The sequence below is a fragment of the Strongyloides ratti genome, scaffold srae_chrx_scaffold0000003 (genome assembly GCF_001040885.1).
Source record: "Strongyloides ratti genome assembly S_ratti_ED321, scaffold srae_chrx_scaffold0000003".
Lineage (NCBI taxonomy): Eukaryota > Metazoa > Nematoda > Chromadorea > Rhabditida > Strongyloididae > Strongyloides > Strongyloides ratti.
Genome location: NW_020171511.1, coordinates 236,848 through 257,291, shown reverse-complemented (window position 1 = coordinate 257,291; position 20,444 = coordinate 236,848). Strand labels below are relative to the sequence as shown.

The window sequence follows — 20,444 nt, the reverse complement described above, 5'->3', positions numbered from 1 at the left end:
CAAGTAATAAATATATTTACTATCTTTTATATCTAAAATTATTTTTATTATGATATCATAAAATATTTTAATATATTATTTATAATTTTTGATTATTAATAATAAATTAATTTTTTTTAAAATTAATTAATTCGATATATATAAAATTATAAAGTTAATTAAAAAATATTTTTGATCAATTAAATATTTATATTATAGGTAAATTACCTTAATATCAATTTATATATAAATCTTTTTTGTTAATTTTGTATGTAATCTTATATAATATAAGTGATTTTATTATTCGTAAAAAAAAATGATACTTTAAAATTTAATGAGTAAAAAAAATTATATCCTGTATTTAAACATTTGTTTTTAGGTGTTTCATACTAAAAACGTCAATGTCATGTCTCATGAGTATAATTAATACTTAATATGTATGTTTATCAGTAGGATATTCTATTACCGAGAAAGTTGAATACCCATTGAAAAATGACATAGAAAAGAAGAGCTTTAAGATACCATTTTTTTTTTTATTTTCATAAAATATTTTATTCGAACTAAAAATCATACCGACAGAGAATGTATATCCTAAGTGCGCACTAAAGTACATTATAAAAAAACAGTTGTATAAAGAGAGGATGTAAGGAAATTGCAAGGTCTTAATGCACTTTCTAACATTTTTCTTTTAAAACTATTCTTTAATAAATATATTATTTTCAACTAAAAAGAATTTTAAAAACATACTTTTATTTTCCTTTTTACAATTATTATATAATTTTAAATTTAAAAAAGTAGTATTTTACGTATTATACTATTATATTTTCATGATATATTATTACTTTTCATAAAAAAAAGTTTATATAATTTCTTTTATTCTTTAAAATTCTTTTGAGTAAAATATACATTTTATGTAAATTAAAACACTTTTATCATTCTATTTTATATAATCACCATATTTTAATTTTTAAGCCATACATATTTTAATATATTTAAGTACATATACCATACATTTTGTCATATTTCTTATCCTTCTTGAGAATAATAAAATTCTGTCTGGTGTCTGGTTAAAACTTTATTTAAAAAAATCAGAAATAAAATTATTGCATATAAAATGATTATTCTATAAAATATATTTAAAATAGATTAGAAAATTTTATTATCTTGATATATAATTCTAATCAAAAATTCAATTAAATCTTCTTCATTTTTAATACTACTTGAAATAAAAAAACAAAACGTTTTTGATAAGTTTTTTGATAGTATAAAAATTTGATAAAGAAATATAATATATTTAATAAGTTATAGACACTCTTATAAATTAATATAAATTTTATTTTTTTAATATATTTTTGATTTAAGAAAATTTTATCATCTTATATTAAAAGTTTTTTTTTTTAAATATATTCCTGTATTTAAGTTTTATTCATATATAATTACCATAGTTAAATAGTTATTATAAATTTAAGTTAAAAAAATTAAACTGTTATAAATTTTTAGTATTACAATTTAAAATGTCAAGTTAAAATAAATATATTATGATCACATTATTGATAAATAGTCATGAATTTTTAATGATACAATTATAAACTTAATATTATAACATTTTATATAGGTAATCTATATATTGTTTGCATTCATTTTTTTATCTGTACTTTTAAAAAAGAATATATTTATATATATTTCTTTACATCTTTATGCTAATTCTTTTTTCTTTTTATTTTTTTTTATAGAATTTAATAGTATCTACTAAATATAGGCATTATGTAAAATTGTTATTTTTTGTTAAATTTATTATACAACAAATATTATATTAAATTATAACTACCATTATGCTTATTATTACATATAACATATTTTCTTCTCTTTATTTTTATTGTATATAGTATGTAATTTAATTTTTATCTATCTTATAATATTTTATGTTTTTTGTATGCAATTATTTAACCAATTATTTTTTAGCATATTTAAAACGTTATATACATATATATAAAAAAATAACGTAATATATTGATATTAAATTATGTCAGATAAGACAGGTGATATCAAAGAAAATCTTAATTCTAAAATTAAAATGAAAGAAGAAAATAAAAATGTTAAAAGTGCTCAAAAAAAAGGAAATGATAAATGTTATCAAAAAAATAATACTTATTTAGCGATAAGACATCATATGCAGTTGTTTTCAACAAAATGTAGTAAGATTAATGATAATAAAAAATCATTTACATCTACAAATTCTACATCTAATTGTCATCCAATAGAAGATAATAACACTCATTCATTTTCTAAAAATGTTTCATCTTTTTCAAATATTGAAACAATTGACTCAAATAATGTACTTCATTTTAATGAAGATTTTAATTTAACACATTTATCATCTCATAATGAAATATTAAATAAAAATGAAAGTAACTCTTTATCTCCTGAGAATATTCAAAATAGTTTATCATCAAGTAAACCATACTTTATTAACAATTTTAATACTGTAAGTTCATCTAATTGTAATAAAAATGAGGACACAAATGATAATGAAGAATTTAAATCTAAAAATAATTCTACTTTGTCACAAAATTGGAATAATATAGATGAATCAAATTGTATGATTGGAATGGAAAGCGCAAGTAATAAATTATCTTCATCAATACCAAATTATATTTCAAAAATGTATAATAAAAATAAAAATGAAGATTGTATTATAAAAAATACTAGTCAAGAATGTCATATAAGTTCTTGTTTAAGTGATAGACTTAGTAATTCTAGTGAAGATGGTATAACATTTTCTGAAGATGAAGATGATTCATCAGATAGTTATGTTAGATTAATGTATAATAGAGAATTATCTGCAACTAGAATTGGAATGATTTTATCTTATTTAGATTCACCACAATGTATACCACCTAATGTTGAATTAAATCCTAATACTGGTAAGCCATTACCACAAAGAAAAATGCGTAAAATTAATCATATTATAAATGATAATATAAATCAAAATAAATGTCTTAAGAAGAATATTTCTTTAAGTGGTTCATTTCAACATTATCATTATCCAATGAAATTAGGACCTAATTCTCAATATAGTTTTTCAAAAAATTGTAAAATGAATCTTGATAATCCAAAAACACCAGAAGAAGAAAAAGAAATATTTGAGATATTAATTGTTGATGGAAGAGGTGTTGCTAGAGAAAGATTTAATGTTATTTATGCTGAACTTCCATTTAAAACAATATGTCTTGGACCATCAGAATCATTTAATCCATTTCAAAAACAAGCTATTGAAACTGAAAACGGAGAAAGATATTACATTGATTCAATGGATGATTCAATGTTTTCTAATGATGTAGATATTTCAATTGATAAAAATCTTAATGTTAATATTAAAAAAGCATGTAATTGTATATGTCGTTTTCGATGCCCAATATATGATAGCAGAATTGAATCAGAAAACTATTTTTATTTCTTAGAAAGAAGTAATGTTAGAATTTTTAATAAAGAACGTTTTGATAAAATACTTCCTGGAGTTTTAGAAGATGCTAAATTAAATAATTGGAATGTTTCAATGTTAAAAAAATATGCTACAGTTACAATTTCTTTTGTTGATTCTCGTGAACCTGATTGTAAAGACATCTCACGTATTGGTGTAGTTAAAGATTCTTTACCATGTTGTCATAAAGGAAGTTATATGGAAATAACAATATTACCTATTATTAATATAATAAATGAAAAATATAAAAATATTAATTCTCAGTCAGTATATTGTTAAAAAAAATATTATTACATTTAAAACAAACCATTAATATTACATTTCTATTACCATATAATTCGTTTCATTTGTTTATTTTTTTTTAAATATAGTATATATACATATTTTTATATAATATTTTGATTATTTTTGTATAATTTCAATTAAACTTAAAAAAATTTTAATTCTTAATTTAAAGTAAAATATTTTAAATAACATTTAAAAAAGCAATTTTTTTTTTCATAAAATATTTTAATATAAATGCATAAAAAATGGGTTCTTCTATAGAAAAAAAAAATTAAGTAATACTTCATAATATTATTGTTATGAACCCGTAATTAAATTATTTTTTTCTTTCTTATATTTATTTAATATTATTATTTTTGAAAAATAATTTCAAATTTTTAGTTACTGTTTCTAATCATTTTTGGTTGTGTATACTTCAGCTTTTGTTCTTATTATGATATCTTCTAATATTAACGGAATTGACTCTGGTACATTTTCTTGATAACCGTTTTGATAAAGTTTATTACTTACATTATTTTTTTTGATGTCATTGCAATTAATGGTATCTGATATATTGTCTAATCTAACAATGTCTGTATTAGAATTTTTTTTTGTAGTAATACTATTATTTGAAATACACAAATTACAATTAGATGATCGTAAATTATTAGCATTACTTTCTTCAGATAAATCATTATTTGAAGCATAATTAGAAAGTATATCAATTTTTCTTAATTTTTGTTTATTATTATCTTTACAATTAACTCTTATTAATGCTGGTTGGCAATCAGTAATTACTCTTGCTCTATGATTATTTTTAGCATTTAATTGAAAATGTTTTTGTAAGAAAGGTATTGCATGTATAAATTCTTTTCTAAAAGATTCATTCATCCATGCATAAACAATTGGATTCCAACAAGTTGCTGTCATACTTAAAACATGAGATGTTAAAAATAATGGTGGAAAATATTGTTTAATACCATCGTCTAGACGAAGATCTCTTATAATATTTAATAGATTGAATGGAAACCAACATATTGCAAAAACAACAACCATAATAATAAGCATTCGTAATAAGTGCTTTTTACGTTGTGTTTCAATTTCTGATTCTCTTTCAGTAACTAAACTTTTTCGATTATTTAAAAATTTCCATATTTTAATATATGATTGTCCAATAATAATAAATGGTACAATAAATTGTAAAATCATTACAATTAACCCATATGCACTTTTTAAATCTTCCATTGCCCATGCTTCTAAACAAACCCAAAATTCACATGGTTTTTTAATATATGTTAATCTCATATGTAAAGCATATGGCATTACAAGAAGAAGAGAAAATGCCCATATTACCGTAATTATTCCAATACACATCTATAAAAATAAAATTATATATTTTTATTTATTTTTTAAATTTTAAATTTTTTATTTTTTGGTAATTTATACTTACATGCATAGATATATGATCATTAGCATTAATTTTTACAGCTCCATGACGACATATAACAAAATATCTATCCAAAGCTATAGCCATTAAAGTAAGTGTAGATATAAAAATACTTGTTCCTTGAAATAAAGGTAAACCATAACAAAGCCAACCTCCCCATATCCAACGACCAAGAAATGTATAAAGTGGTGTTAACCATAAAGATGTAAAATTTACAAGAAGATCAGAAATGGCAAGATTTGTAATAAAAATATTTGTGACTGTTTGCATTGATTTTTTTGTCATCACCACATACACAACAAGAGAATTTCCAGTGACTGCGACAATAAAAATTAATAAGTATATAAAAAGATAAATAACTCGAACCATTAATATATCTGAAAAACCCTAAAATATAATATTAAAATTTATTAAAAAATAAATAATATAATTTAAAACATACTTTTGGAAAACCTCTACAATTAGTAGCATTCATATAAGCCGTAACATTATCTGCATAAAATGTTTCTGATGATTGAGTTGACAATTCTTCTCCTTCATTCATAATACTATACTTTTTGACACTTGTTATAAGAATATTTTAAAAAAAAAAATTATAAAGAGAAAAATTCTAATATTTAAATTAACTTTAGTAGGGCTTTTATAAAGATATTAATAACGCTAAATTTATATAAATATATATATATATATATTATATAACAGTATATAAAAAAATATATTTATATGATTATTAACCAATATTATTAGATAGATAAAAATTCATTGGTTAAATAAAATTGCAAGAAAAAAAAAATTGAACCTAAAAATAATTATATATAAAGTACGATAATTTATAATTAAAAAAAAGGATATAAATAATGTATATTAAATAAAAGCGAAAGATCAAAATTAATGTATTATTATAATTATTTTAAATGTTTTGATACAGGTGGTTTATATGTATATAAATATAAATTATTTTATACTTTTATATAAAATATATATACTAAATATATATTAAAGATTTATGTTTAAATTTTACCATATCTTTTCAATTAAAATTCTCTTAACTTTTTACAAAATTTTTATTAATAATATGTCAGTAAATAAATAATTAAAAAGTTAATGATATTTATAATTTCTTTCTTTTTTTTTTAAATAAATACAGATTTTTATATAAAGTGTCATTTAAAATTATAAAAAGATTTGTAAAATATAAGTAAGTTGTTGTTGTCAAGAGTTTCACAAGATATTTCTTAACTAAAAAGTGCGATATTTAAGTATTGTACATTAAAAGATAATGTTAGTTGATTGTAATGTATAATAACATTTACATATATAATGCTGACTTAGATAAACGAAATAAAAATAATAATATTTGTTAAAAATTAAATTTTTGTTTTTTTAATCAAAAATTTAGTTAAAAATTGTTGAAATTTAAATTATTAGATATAATAACGAATAGCTTGTAACGAGTGTTTTGAAAATACAATTATGAACATTAACAAAAAAAAAAAAAGTTTTTAAATTTTTATTTGATAAAAAAAATGTATATATATATATATAATAGATACATATTTAATAAAGTTATACTTTCAATTAAAATTTAACAAATAATTAAAAAAATATTTAATTAAAATAATATCTTAATTAACTTTTTCTTTTTTTTTTTATTATAAATTAGTATAGAATAGTTTATATTTATAATGTTATAAAAATTTTTTTGTAATAATAATATAAAAGCGGAATTATTATCAATCAACTATAAAATGCATTCTCCTATAAAGTGAGAACAAATATTTGATCACTGAAAAAAAAGTGATGTCTCATGAGAATAGATGAATATATTATAAAATTTCTCATAATTTTAAAATTATCTTTTTTCAAGAATCTTTTAAATTAATTAATAAAGTTATGTATAAATATTGATAAAAGATTTATATTTATTTATATAATAGTATTTCTAATCAAATTTTTAAAATGTAAATAGTATTCTTTTTAGATAATGATTAATAAAAAAATTTTTATTAAAACATGGTATACTATTAAACCAATTCAAAATTATAAAAAAGAATCTATACTGTATTATTATATGTTAAAATAATAAAAATTTTACTTTTATTTTAAAAAAAAATGTTTTAATATATAACTATGGCTAAAATGGATATAGGAAATAGTTTAAAAATGTGAGAAAAATCAGTTAAGTAGAAATTATTTTTAGTAAATTATATTATATTAATATAAATATAAATTATTGTTTTTAGTTATAGAGTCTTTTAATAAAGACAATGATGAGAAAAAAAATTAATGAAGTGATATAAGAAAAAAAAAATTTCTTTTGGTATATTTGCTTTGTTTTCCTCATTAAAATATGCATATATATATATTTTTTTTTTGTAAAATTTCGAGTCAATAACGCAAATGGTAAGATTACATAATGAAAATTAGGTACATTTAAATTTAATCAAAATATTATTAAAGAATATAAATATATCTTTTAATTACTTTTACTCTATCTGTTTACCATTTATATTTGACATAATAGGATATAAAAAAATAAAAAAAGAAATTTTTTTTTTTGTTACAATGACAAAATATAATGGTAAGCAAATATAATATATATATAAATATGTACTTGAAAATAAGTTATTAAAAAAATATGATAAATAATAAAAAAAATAAAAAAAAATAAGTATTGTTTAAAATTTTTTTATTATAACTGAATAAAAAAACTTGTCATATTAAATTTCCTAATTTTTATTTTTTTTTTTTTTTTGACCAAATATACTTTACTTATATTTTTTTATGAAAAGGATAAATATAAAAATAAATGCTTTTTATTTTTAAGTATTCTTATTTTTCTTTTTGTGAAATTTAAGAAATGGGTAGAAAAATTTAATTGAAAAAAAATAGAAATAAATGATCAAATGAATGTGTGGAATAGAAATTAATAATTTTTGTGGGTGTCAATTTTAAAAGATAAAGACAGTACAATTTTTACTTTTTCATTAATTATTTATCATTGTCCATGCTCTTTTGAATGGGTTTTTAGATGATATTGTTTAACTAAAAATATAATATTCCGACCTTTGGTGTACTGTGATAATGGAGTAATATTTATATTTTTAAAGATTGAAAAATAAGAAATTTCAAATTATGTAACATGGTATGTTAGCAAACAAAAGAAACTTAGGATTTGTTGTAGATAAACAAATACAACAACTATGAAGGTTCCTCATAATAAATAGACTCTTTAAAAAAAGTAAACTCAATTTGATTTTTCTATAAATTTACTAACTTTATTAGACAATATATTTTAAAAGTTATTGTTATTTAAATAAAAAAAAAGAAAATATATACATATATATTTTAAACCTTTTAACATATTTAAACATGGTTTGTTTAAATAAACAAGATATAATGATAAAAAAGAAATGTATAAAAATATAGTTAGTAATTTGTTAAATCGAGAATTCTTACGCAATTGAGAATTGTAAATTATGCGAGAAGATATTTTTAAAAGTATTTCAATATACTATCGTTATTTAAAAGTTTATATGTACCTTATCTAATAATGTAGAATTTTATACCTAAATATAAATATTTCTTTATCATGAAAAAAAAAATAGTAATTGTATAGGTTCGAGTAATAGTTAGAAATAACATCCTATACATCTTAATTAGGAAAACATTTATATATATTATTTTCTTTTATTTTTTTATTATAATCTATATATTTTATAAAAACATTGAAAAAAAAAATAGTAAATAGATATATTCTTTTTAAAAATTATTTTTACATATTTAATAATTTTGTATTTGATTAGAACGATAACATACACCTGTTTAATTATTATAGCATATTAAAATATTCTTTTATTAAAAAGTGATATAAATTAAAAAGCTTTTATCTTTTATTTAAAATTATATTGTATTTTAATAAACTAAATAATATTTAAAAAAATGATAAGATGATTTAATAAATGTCTAATATACAAGATGAAACATTAATAGAATTTGAAGAACCCAATATTTGAAAATGATTATAACGACTATAATGTCAAGAATTTATATAATAACAATATATGATATCTAAACAATAAAGAAGTAGAAAAAAATTAAAAGAATACATCTTATGTCGCTTTTTCTTCATTCATCAAAGTTCCCAATTTATTAAGAATAAATTTCACAATATGTAGTATACAAAATGACATAAAATGTTATTAATATAATTAAAGAAGGGAAACCCAAACATTAAAGAGGTATTTAATATTAAATAATGTTTATATAAAATTCGTAGAATAGAAATTTAAAGTTAATAATAATAAAATAAAATGATGGTTATGAAAATGTAAGTTGAAACTATAATATTCTTTCACCTACAGATAGCACATTATTTTACAACACCAAAGAGTAGAAAACAATTATATTTTATGAAATAATAGAATTAAGTTAAGAGTAGTTTAAATTTATTCTTAGTAACTATTATTTTTTTTAATATTCAAAACAACATTAATATTTTAAAATCATTAACATTTTTCAAGTAAAAAAAAGATGTATTATGTGAGAATAAGTTTAATATTTAAAAAAAAAATTTTTTTTATTGACATACATTTTTATAATTATATTATTTTAAAATAGAAAAATTGTTTAAAATGCAAAAATAAACAATTAAAAAAGTAATTATTTAATATGTTATCATAAAGATAAATAGATAATCGCTGATCTAGTAATACATTAAATATAAATATTGCAAAGAATTTTAAAAAGTGACAAACATACATAAAAAAGTAATTAAGAGATCAAAAAAAGTTTAGTCAATAACATAAGTACATATATATTGGAAAAAAATTAAAACTTTACTCTTTAAATATTTTTTTTTTTTAAAATTGTTATTATTATTTTTATGATTCTTTTTTATTTTTTTAAAATATAGTTTTTCATAATAAAATTTTATACAAATATATTTACCAAAAAATTTAATTGTGGTAACTAAGAAGTTATAGTCATTAATTTTCTTGTCATAAAATAAAAAAAAAAAAGTTTTGTCAAAAATTATAAAAATAAGTGTTAAATTTTTTAGTTTACAGTTTATCAAAGATTAGATAAAAATAACAATCCTATATGTTGAAATAAATGTTTAATTAAGATGAATAAAAATAATGTTTTATTAATTATAGTAAAAAAAAGCTAAAACATTATTATTATAAAATGTTTATAATTATTAAAGATGAAAAAAAACTTTAAAATATTTTAAAGGATATTTCATTAGAATTTTGTTATTTTGACAAATATTTCTTAGGAGTACAGATGTCCTTTGTCTACGTATTATCAAAAAATCAACTATTTTCAATTATACATATTACTTACTTAAACACCATAAAAAAACATTTAAAATGTAAAATATTTAAAATATGGAAAATATTTTTTTTTTATAAAAATCTTTATTCCGTTATCATTGGGGATTATAAAAAAAAAATATAATGAAGAAATTAAAAGTCTGTCAATATAAATTAACTACAATAATTTAAAAAAAAAAAGTTAATAATATTTTATAATGTGAAGAAAATTTTATTGAAATACTATTGAAGTATCTCATGATAGATGAATTTATAAATTTTTTTTACACTAATAAACTATTAAATTAAAACTATACAATGGTATGAAATATGATAACAAAATAAGTATTTTAAAAATTTTATCTATAAAATTTAATGAATATTATGCTATAGTTTTAAATGATATTTGACCTAATAGATTTTAACAAAGTTAAATCCAACAAAATTGTTTTCTTTTTATTTATCAAAAGAATTCAGATTCATAGAGGTGGATTAAAATAGCTAACAAAAATTTTAAATGAGGAGAAAATTACCATGCATTTAACAATTGGATAGTTTAAATATTTTAAAATAAATCTTTCTTTTTTAAATGATATTGAAAGATGTCAAATGGCACAAGCAAATAAATTATAAATACTCTTTTTTTTATTTTAAGTTATTCATTCAAAAAATTTTTTACACATTTCTTTTATTTTATGTATTTTTAAATATATATATTTATCTAACAAATTATAATATTGACAAGGTAATAATTATTTCTATATATTTATTGTTTAATATCTTATAATTTTTATTTTAAAATTATCTGTTATTTTTTTATATTATATTTAAAAAATTTAATAAAATAATTTATTATAAGAAAATACAAAAAAACATATATGTTTGATGCATTTTAATGTAACATATTGTATATGATTTACATATATTTTTTTTTGGTATAATAATACTTTCATTCTAATTTTTATTACTCTCTTGATATTTAAAATAGTTCATATATAGCTTTTTATAATATTTGCTACCATTTTTGATTAAGACAATTCAAAAGAAAGTTAATTGAAGATATTGTAATGTTGACTATAATGAAATCTTGTAACAAACTACACGGCTTTAAAAAAACACTGAAATTTTGGGAGCACACCAATTTATTTTAAAAAAAAGAATAATTATTCTATTGTAAAAAATTCTTTAATTTAATTTTGTTAAAAAAAATATATATTGTCAACTGTGCTGATAATTACTTATATTGAAATATTGCCGTTAATTTACACTTAAAAGTTAATAGCAATTTTTAATTGTGCTTATTAATAAATTTAATTACAGTGATATGTAAGACACAACCTCATTCTAAAAATAAAATTTGTTTTGAAAACATATTGAATAAATATTCCTTACATTTACATAATTATACTCATTCTGAACTGTTGATACAGAATTAGCTTGAATATCATCATCATCTTCATCATTACTTTCATCCTTTTCAATAAAGTTTTTTTGATAATCAGATAAACATATGATTTTGCCGTCTTTCTCAAAATATTTATCACCAACACAAAATTTCTGATTACAAACTGAACAACAGAAACATTCCAAATGATAAACATTATTTTTTGACCACATGACATAATCATATGCATTGATATGCTTTTTACAAGAAGTACATGTTCCTGATACACCAAATAATCTCATGTAGTCCCGTTGGCATAATGTCATTTCTTTTTTAAAATAAAAAGTATTACCAACTTCTCCCAAACGACAACGACAACAAACACACTATAAAATATGTAAAAAAATTTAAAATATATATAATATATGAATATAAAAAAAAACATACTTGTAAACAATCTTCATGCCAATATTGGTTGTTACCTTCAAGCATGTACTTATCTTTAATGACATTTTTACAACCTCCACAAACAAAATTTTCTGGTGGGGTCTTAGATGGTGACAATGATGATGTTGGTAATGCTGGTGATGCTTGAGAAACTTTGGCAGGAGATAATGAATTATACAAATCCATTTGGTTGTCAAATGAAATATTATTAAATGTTGAATTCATTACTAATTATTGATAATGGAATAAAATAAAAAAAAAAAAAAAAAAGTAAATATAAAAAATGCTGAAAATAAAATTTTTTAAAATTTGAACTTTTTGATAAATAAAGTATAAAATAATTACATGTAAAGAAAAAGTAAATATTAAAAAAAAAAATTAAATGAGTAAAAAAGTAGCATAATTAAAAAAAAATTATAAACAATTTCAAAGCTCATTTTTAGCATTTACTAAGAGTAATCATTAAATAGGGACATATAAAAAAGAATATAATAATATATGTTTAAATTTTTAATTTTATTAACTAAAAATATATCATTAAATGTATTCAAAGTTTACATCATTTCAAGTGCATACTAATCAAGTAACCTCTTTTATATTAATTAATGATTCTATTTAATATTTTACTTGATTTCTAAAATAAGGATTAATTAGTAAAATTAGTTTTTACCACTAGAATGATAAAATTATAAAATATGCCTTTATATATATATATATCTTAAGAAAGATTAATATACTAACAATTGTGAAAGTTAAGAAAAAGCATAAATTGTGAAAAAAAATTACAATTAATAAAATTTACAAGGTTATAATAAAATTACAGTATGTAAATTTTAATTAAAAGTTTTTTTCTTTTACTTCCACCTCAATAGCATGTTTAAATTGAATTTGTATAAAACAGATGAAAAAAGTCACGAATAAAAAATAATATGAAATTAATATAAAATTATTTTACAATTACTAAAAATTGCTTCACCAATAAGTTTCTATATTTTTTTAATTTTGATAAATTTGCTAAATAAAATTTATGAAGATTAGATTAAATGTAAATTAATTGTAAAAAAAAAAGACATTACACTAGCAATTAAAAAAAATTATATATAATATAAAAATATAAATATATACATTATATATTTTGTAAAAAAAAATATATATATTAAAAATTTATTTAAAAAAGTATTTTTGTATAAAATAAAATAAGAAATAAAATTTTATTAAAAAAAAAGATTTTAAATTAATAATAAATTGTGATTCAAACATAAAAATTAAAATAGTGTAATTTATATTTCAATGTCAGAAATATTGTTATTTATAAATATAAATATCACAGTGCTTCAAGACATTATAGTTATATAATCTGATAATATTTATTGTGTATATTTTTATTATAATTATAAAATAATTTATTTTGTGTGAGCAAATCATAATTTTATGGGAAAAATTTTAATAACAAATTAAAAATAATGTGTATCAGAATTTTAAGTGTTAATTTGTATATATTTTATGAAGATTGTCCTTCACATAAATATTATTAAACATTTGAAAAGCTTTTGATTTAATGAAAATTATAAAGCAATATATCTTAATTACAGATATCTTTTTTTTTAATAAATTATTTCTATAATACAGTATTACAAATAAACAAAATAATTTTTTAATTTAACAATTTTTTATTATTGATTAGTATTCTAATTTTTTTTTCGTTAATCATTGTTATTAAAAATTCATAACTATATTTTACAATATCAATATATTTTTAAATAACATATAATTTTAATAATAAAAAAAATTATTTTAAAGATAAGGTATAATTAATGAATATAAATAGTGTTTTGAATGATAATTTATTTATCATTTATTGATATATTCATATAAAAATTTACCATTAAAATATGTCAATTAATTTTTTTCAAATAAAATAAAAAATTTATAAAATTATGATAAGAGCTTCTTAACATTTGTCATAAAAATTATATTTAATAAAGCTAATGTATTTTACGTTAATTTTAATATATTATTAAATATTAATAAAGCGGATAATAATTATTATAAAATATTATAATATAACTTAAAAATATAAAAGATAAAAAAAAGGAACATATTAATATAACAAGTAAAAATGTTTCATTAAAAATTTTTTTATATTTGTTTTGTAATAATATTAAAAAAAATTATTTTAACTGCTCTTTCTTTTTTTTTTAAAAAACAACATTTAATGTAATATTAAATATTTATTCTTTATAAACAATATTTCTACCATAACTTTTAAAATATCCAATTTAATGAACATTTTATATTAAATAAAAATTTATTGATAAATAAAAAGAGGAAACTTAATGAAAAAATTTTTTATTTAGATCATATTATTGTTATCAAACAAATAATTATCAAAAGATAATAAAATTTATTAAATAATTAGTAAGTAATATGTTAACATTATAAATCAAAGCTTAATAAGGAAATATGTATACAGGTGAAAATAATAATTTAAAAATTAATAAGTATTTAATATTTATTAATTTTTTTAAATATTTTATTAAATGTATAAAATAATAATATACAGGATTACAAAAAGTAAATTAAGAAATCGTCATATAATTTTATCCCTGTTAATACATTACCATTTTATTATATAATATTCAAAAAAAAAAAAATCTTAAAAGTAATGAGTATTAAAATAATTTATTTAAAATTAAAAGCTAATAAATATAAAATGCATTATCTGATTGAATGTTATTTTTAAAAGAACATCTTTAGCATTAAATACATTTATAAATCCTCATGGGTATAATTAATATATATAAAAATTACCCAAATAAATTAAATAGAAAAGATTGAATTTACTTAATGATGAAAAAAAAAATACATATATAATGATTGTGTAGAATAATAATATATATTTTTAAAATCATACAAAAGTTTAAAATATATTTTCTAATTAAAATCATTCTATATGTCATATTATGGTACATTTACATTTATATGTGACAGCTTTTGGCAAAAAGACACATATATATATATAAATATATTCTTAGTAATATAATATTATAAAAAGAAAGCTAATTAAAATCTCTATAGATAATGAAATTTCTTTTATTATTTTTAAAAATTACTTTTTTTTTATTTTAATAAAAGAAGACTTGATTTTGATTAAAGATTATAAAAATAAGATTTATTTGGTAGATTAAATATTTTAAAATTTTATTATAAATATTTATATATATAAAATAAACGTATTGTGAAACATTTTGAAACTTTTATTAAACATCTTTTAAACTATTTGTTCTCAATACATTAAAAAAAAATGTATACATAAATAATAATAATAATAATGATGATGATGATAATAATTATAATATTATAAATATAATATCTTTGTTAATAACTGTAAATAATATCAGTAAACATATTATATATAAATATATATATAAATGTAATGAATATAGCAAATGAAATCTTACAATATTTTTAAATAGAAATAAATAAAGTATAAGTGATTTTATTACTTTAAAATATTTTTAGAAATAATAGTTTATGTGTTTTGGCAAGATAGAAAAAAAAAATTTAAAAGAAAATTCTAAAAATTTTAAAAGTATTTAATATATATAAAAAACAAAATCTAAACATTAAAATAAATGCACCAAACTCAATGATATTTAGTTAATAGCTTGACACAAAAGCTATTATTTTAAATAATATTGAATGGGAAAAGTTAACAATACGAGGATGGTATTGTTAATTATATGAAAAAAAAAACTCAACAAAAATGTATTTATTGTTTAAAGATAATTTTGGTGAGAGCCATTTTAATGGAAAAAGACAAAAATCAAACTGAAAAGTTTTTAAAGTGAAAATAAAAAATTATGGAAGATAAAATAAATTTTTATAGCTTTTTATGTTGAAAATAATCTATTCATTTTTGTTAATCAACAAAGAAGAACCAATTAAAATATTTTTCATTTTATAACGATTTGAGAATGTTAATACATATGATCTTATTGAAATGTCAACACGTTATACTTCATAAATATCCCTGATTATAATTCTTTTTTTTTTTTGTTATAAACAATCATAAAAGTAGTTAGGTAACACAAAAGCAATTAAGCAGTTTAATATTTAATCGTAAAATAAACTAACCAGAGTATATTTTTACACTTGGATTAATAAAAGGAAAGTAAAGAAATTTGTAAAAGAAACTTTGATAAATATGTGGTAATATTATTTAGTGAAATATGTAAATATACAGAAAAAAAAATAATAATAACAAACACGGTTTATTTAATTCATATAATTACTTTTTTTATACAACTTTTTCTCATATTACAAAAATTGTATGGAAAAAAAAAGATAAAATATAGAAAAGAAGATAAACTTAAAATAAGATTTTTGTTTGAAGAAAAAAAATATTTATACAGGAACAAAATTAATAATAAAATTTTAAATTTAAAGAGCACTTTTCTCAAAGATATATAATATCTTAATATATTACTAAATAAAAATTCTTTTAAACATCTTAGAGAGGTTTTCTCATACATTATCATAAAATAACTATGTAATGCTCTATCCATTTAGGAACATATTTATATATAACTTATAAAAAATATAAACATAAATTTTACAAAAACTAAAAGTGTATTAGAAAAGTTATAATATTAAATTATTATTTAGTATTAGAAATAGAAAATTTCTCATTTTACAATTTAGATAAAAAATATTTTTAAAAATTAATTCATTTCTTATTTGTCATTAAAATAATAAAAATAAATAAAAAAAAAATTTTTTTTTTTAATTTAAAATGTTTTTTTGTTATATTTTATATTTAGAACAAAAAAATTTTATTACTTTTTTAATTTCAATAATAATATTTTTTGATTATAATAATCAAACATTAAAATAAAATATTAAATTTATTTTTTTATTCAATTAGTGAAGTATTTAAATTATTTTTTTTTTATTTATTTCCTTCTTTGAGATCAGGATTATTTATTTGTATATATATATATATATATTTGTACTACTTTTTAAAAAGTATTGTTGTACCATTGTGACAAAAACTTTTTTTAACGAATATTCTTAGTGATTAGAAGATTTGATAGAAATTTATAAGAGGATTCTACATACTTATACTCTTACTGATCATGAATAAAACGTATAAAAGTTAGGGATTGCTTTATATTTGCCTTGATTAATCTTGAAAAGTCCCGTGGATGTATGATTATAGAGAAATGTGAATTTTTAGGAAGCTTGTCAATTCTACGATACAAATGATCATCTGATGTAGCAAACATATTAGTAGGTTTATCATTCAATTCTGTTATTACAGGTGATGTTGAATCTTGTGTTGTTAATGTTTCATAAATCATTTCATTTTTTGAATTAATATTATTTTCATTTGTACAATTTTCCGATTTTAAAAATATTTCTCTATTATCATTTACAATAACATTTTTTTTTCTTTTTAATATTAATCCTAATAATTCTTCTGGTGATGTTTTTGGAATTTTTTTAATAAAAAATACTTTACCAAATGGTATTGAACGTATCCTTAATGAAATAGGATTTCCAGATAAATCATGTTGACATAATATATTATGAAAATGTTCAAGATCTTTAATAATTTTATTATCACATTCAATAATTTCATCACCAACATGTATAAGACCAATTAATTTAGGATGCATTTGTATTGTCCATCCACCAACAAATACTCTACCTGATATTTCAACAAATACAATATGTTCAGCAATAACAGTATATACTAATGATAAGTTTCTAACACGATGTTCATTTAATAAATCAGCTGAATCAATAGGTAAAGTATCATAAATTGTATCAGATGTTGTAAGTGATTGTGGTACATTTAATAATACAGGTAAAGTATCATAAAAATCTGTTGAATGAACTTCATTTAAATTTGTTTTATATCTACCAGTTTTTAATGGTAATAAATTATTAAGTGTCATTGAAGCAATACTATCAGCTAATGATGAACATGTATCATTATCAGAGGATGTTGTTGATGGTGCTGATTGTTTAAATGGTTTATATAATTTATCATATATAAGATTTGATGTATAACTTATTGGTTCAGGACTTGGTGGATTGAAATTTTTACAAATATTTTCTTCCTTAATCATATTTTTTATCAATAAATTATTTGATGATATATCATTAAAATCATTATCATCAAAATTTCTTGGTGGTAAATTTGGTATTGGTGATTTTGGAATATTTAATTTATTATTTTTTGAACGTATTCCATGTCGATAATTATTATGCATTTTTTTATTATTTATTTCAGGACTTGAAGAATTTGTTATTTTATTAGTTGGTGAAGATTTATCTAATAAATTTGAATTATTAATATTTGGTGTAGAAGAAGATGATGACATAGAAGTCAAAGAGCGATTATTTGTTATATGTGGAGCTTCTACTTCCGGAACAACTACTATAAAAAAAATAATATAAAATTAAGTTAAAAACAAAACAAAACTTACAAATTAGTGGTTGTTGAAGATTACTATAACTTCCATTAATTTCCTTCATTTCTTCATAATCATTCTTATTAGTTACTTCATTTTTTGATAAAGAATTTATATTTTTCGATAAGGGTGATTCAATTAAGATTTTTCTATCTTTTTCTTCTTCTTTTCCTAATTCTTTAGAAAAAGGCATTATTTCATTTTTAGAATTTGAAGAACATGATAAGGTGGAAGTATTATCATTATTTGATTGAAAATTATTTGGATATTCACTACTACTTCTTTTATTATTATCTTCTACACCATTTTGAGATGAGTTATCTTCTGGTATTATTGTATACATATTTTCTAAAGTTTGTGATAAACAATTTAATGATGATAAAGTTTCTCTTATCTGTTCAATCCAAAAATTACATTCATCTCTATAATATATAAAAATTTAAGTTATATTCATTGGTTAAATAGAAATTTATAATATATTGCTTAAAATATAAATATTATGGGATGTAGACACACTTACAATGATAATGATACTAATTCTAAAGGCTCCCGTTGAGGGTCATCAAAACCAATTATGAAAGCTCTATCTTCACCAACAGTTTGTGTTATGTAAGAAACATTCAACAAGTCAGCAACTTGGGCTGGTTTATGGTTTTCAACAGCCAAACTTGAGGGATACCATTCAAGAAGAGGAATTTTATCATCATGTTTACAAAGTACAACCCAACAATTTTCTTTTTCATACAATATTTTCTAAAATAAACTTCATAAATAATAAAAAAAATAATTAACAAACTTTTTTTTTAAACATTAATGCTCCCTTATATTTAATAAGTTTAGTTTGTAAACAACCTTCTTTAATTATTTGACGTGTAGGCATTTAGAAAAAAAAAATCTATTCTAAAAAAAAAAAAAAAAAAATTAAGAAATTCAAATAAAAAAATATAAAAAAAGAATAATATAATTTTTTTTTAAAATAAATTTTATTTTCACTCAGTAATCAAAGAAATAATTTGTTGTACTATGTATAAAAAAAACTTGGTTATTGAAGAAATTAACAAATAAAATATATCTGTATATATATGCCTAAATTTTAAGTATATTTATGCAACAACAGACATTACTTTAAGAATTATCACAAATGGTATTAAAAAGTAGTAAACAAATGATAAATAGACATTATCAAGAAACGTAGGGTTTTTAAAGTAAATGTGCATCAATTTCCGGCAAACCAAATTTAACTATTAAAAAGGTTGTAATAAGGACAAAAATAAGTAAAAGAAAAAGGTAATAGACGTATAATAGTATAACAATTAATAGTATTAAATCTCATATTAATTTAGAATGTTTTTATGTTATATAATTCAAGGTATTCTCAATGATATGTTTAACAAATTTTAGATATAAATATATATAATTTTTATGAGAATATAAAGTTTTTATATATAGATTTATATCATCTAAAAATTTAATAATAAAATAATTTCCTTTATATATATATATATATATTATACTACCTATATTTGTAGAAAATACAAATAGATAAATGAATTAATATAATTATATATAGAAATCACCGCATATTTATTGAATTGATTAGAATAAATTTTATTTACATTATCAGTTGATCATTATCTCAGCT

The 20,444-nt window shown here is 18.3% G+C and overlaps 4 protein-coding genes across 4 annotated transcripts; 1 reads left to right on the top strand and 3 right to left on the bottom strand.

Moving 5' to 3' along the window:
• Positions 1-2,002: 2,002 nt before the first annotated feature.
• On the top strand, positions 2,003-3,739 carry SRAE_X000187200 (Hypothetical protein; the record flags this gene model as incomplete). The annotated part of the gene is made up of 1 exon (XM_024653862.1): positions 2,003-3,739. One exon carries the CDS (start codon positions 2,003-2,005, stop codon positions 3,737-3,739), a length of 1,737 nt encoding a protein of 578 aa, XP_024499342.1.
• A 396-nt stretch (positions 3,740-4,135) lies between these two features.
• On the bottom strand, positions 4,136-5,715 carry SRAE_X000187100 (Prolactin-releasing peptide receptor; the record flags this gene model as incomplete). The annotated part of the gene is made up of 4 exons (XM_024653851.1): positions 4,136-4,710; positions 4,759-5,098; positions 5,175-5,558; positions 5,614-5,715. 4 exons carry the CDS (start codon positions 5,713-5,715, stop codon positions 4,136-4,138), a joined length of 1,401 nt encoding a protein of 466 aa, XP_024499341.1.
• Positions 5,716-11,803: 6,088 nt separating this feature from the next.
• SRAE_X000187000 (Rhombotin-1) lies at positions 11,804-12,545 on the bottom strand (the record flags this gene model as incomplete). The annotated part of the gene is made up of 3 exons (XM_024653840.1): positions 11,804-11,833; positions 11,882-12,259; positions 12,321-12,545. 3 exons carry the CDS (start codon positions 12,543-12,545, stop codon positions 11,804-11,806), a joined length of 633 nt encoding a protein of 210 aa, XP_024499340.1.
• A 4,904-nt stretch (positions 12,546-17,449) lies between these two features.
• On the bottom strand, positions 17,450-19,682 carry SRAE_X000186900 (Pleckstrin homology domain-containing protein; the record flags this gene model as incomplete). The annotated part of the gene is made up of 4 exons (XM_024653829.1): positions 17,450-18,768; positions 18,818-19,224; positions 19,323-19,555; positions 19,599-19,682. The coding sequence occupies 4 exons, from the start codon at positions 19,680-19,682 to the stop codon at positions 17,450-17,452; spliced, it is 2,043 nt and encodes a 680-aa protein (XP_024499339.1).
• Positions 19,683-20,444: the final 762 nt, after the last annotated feature.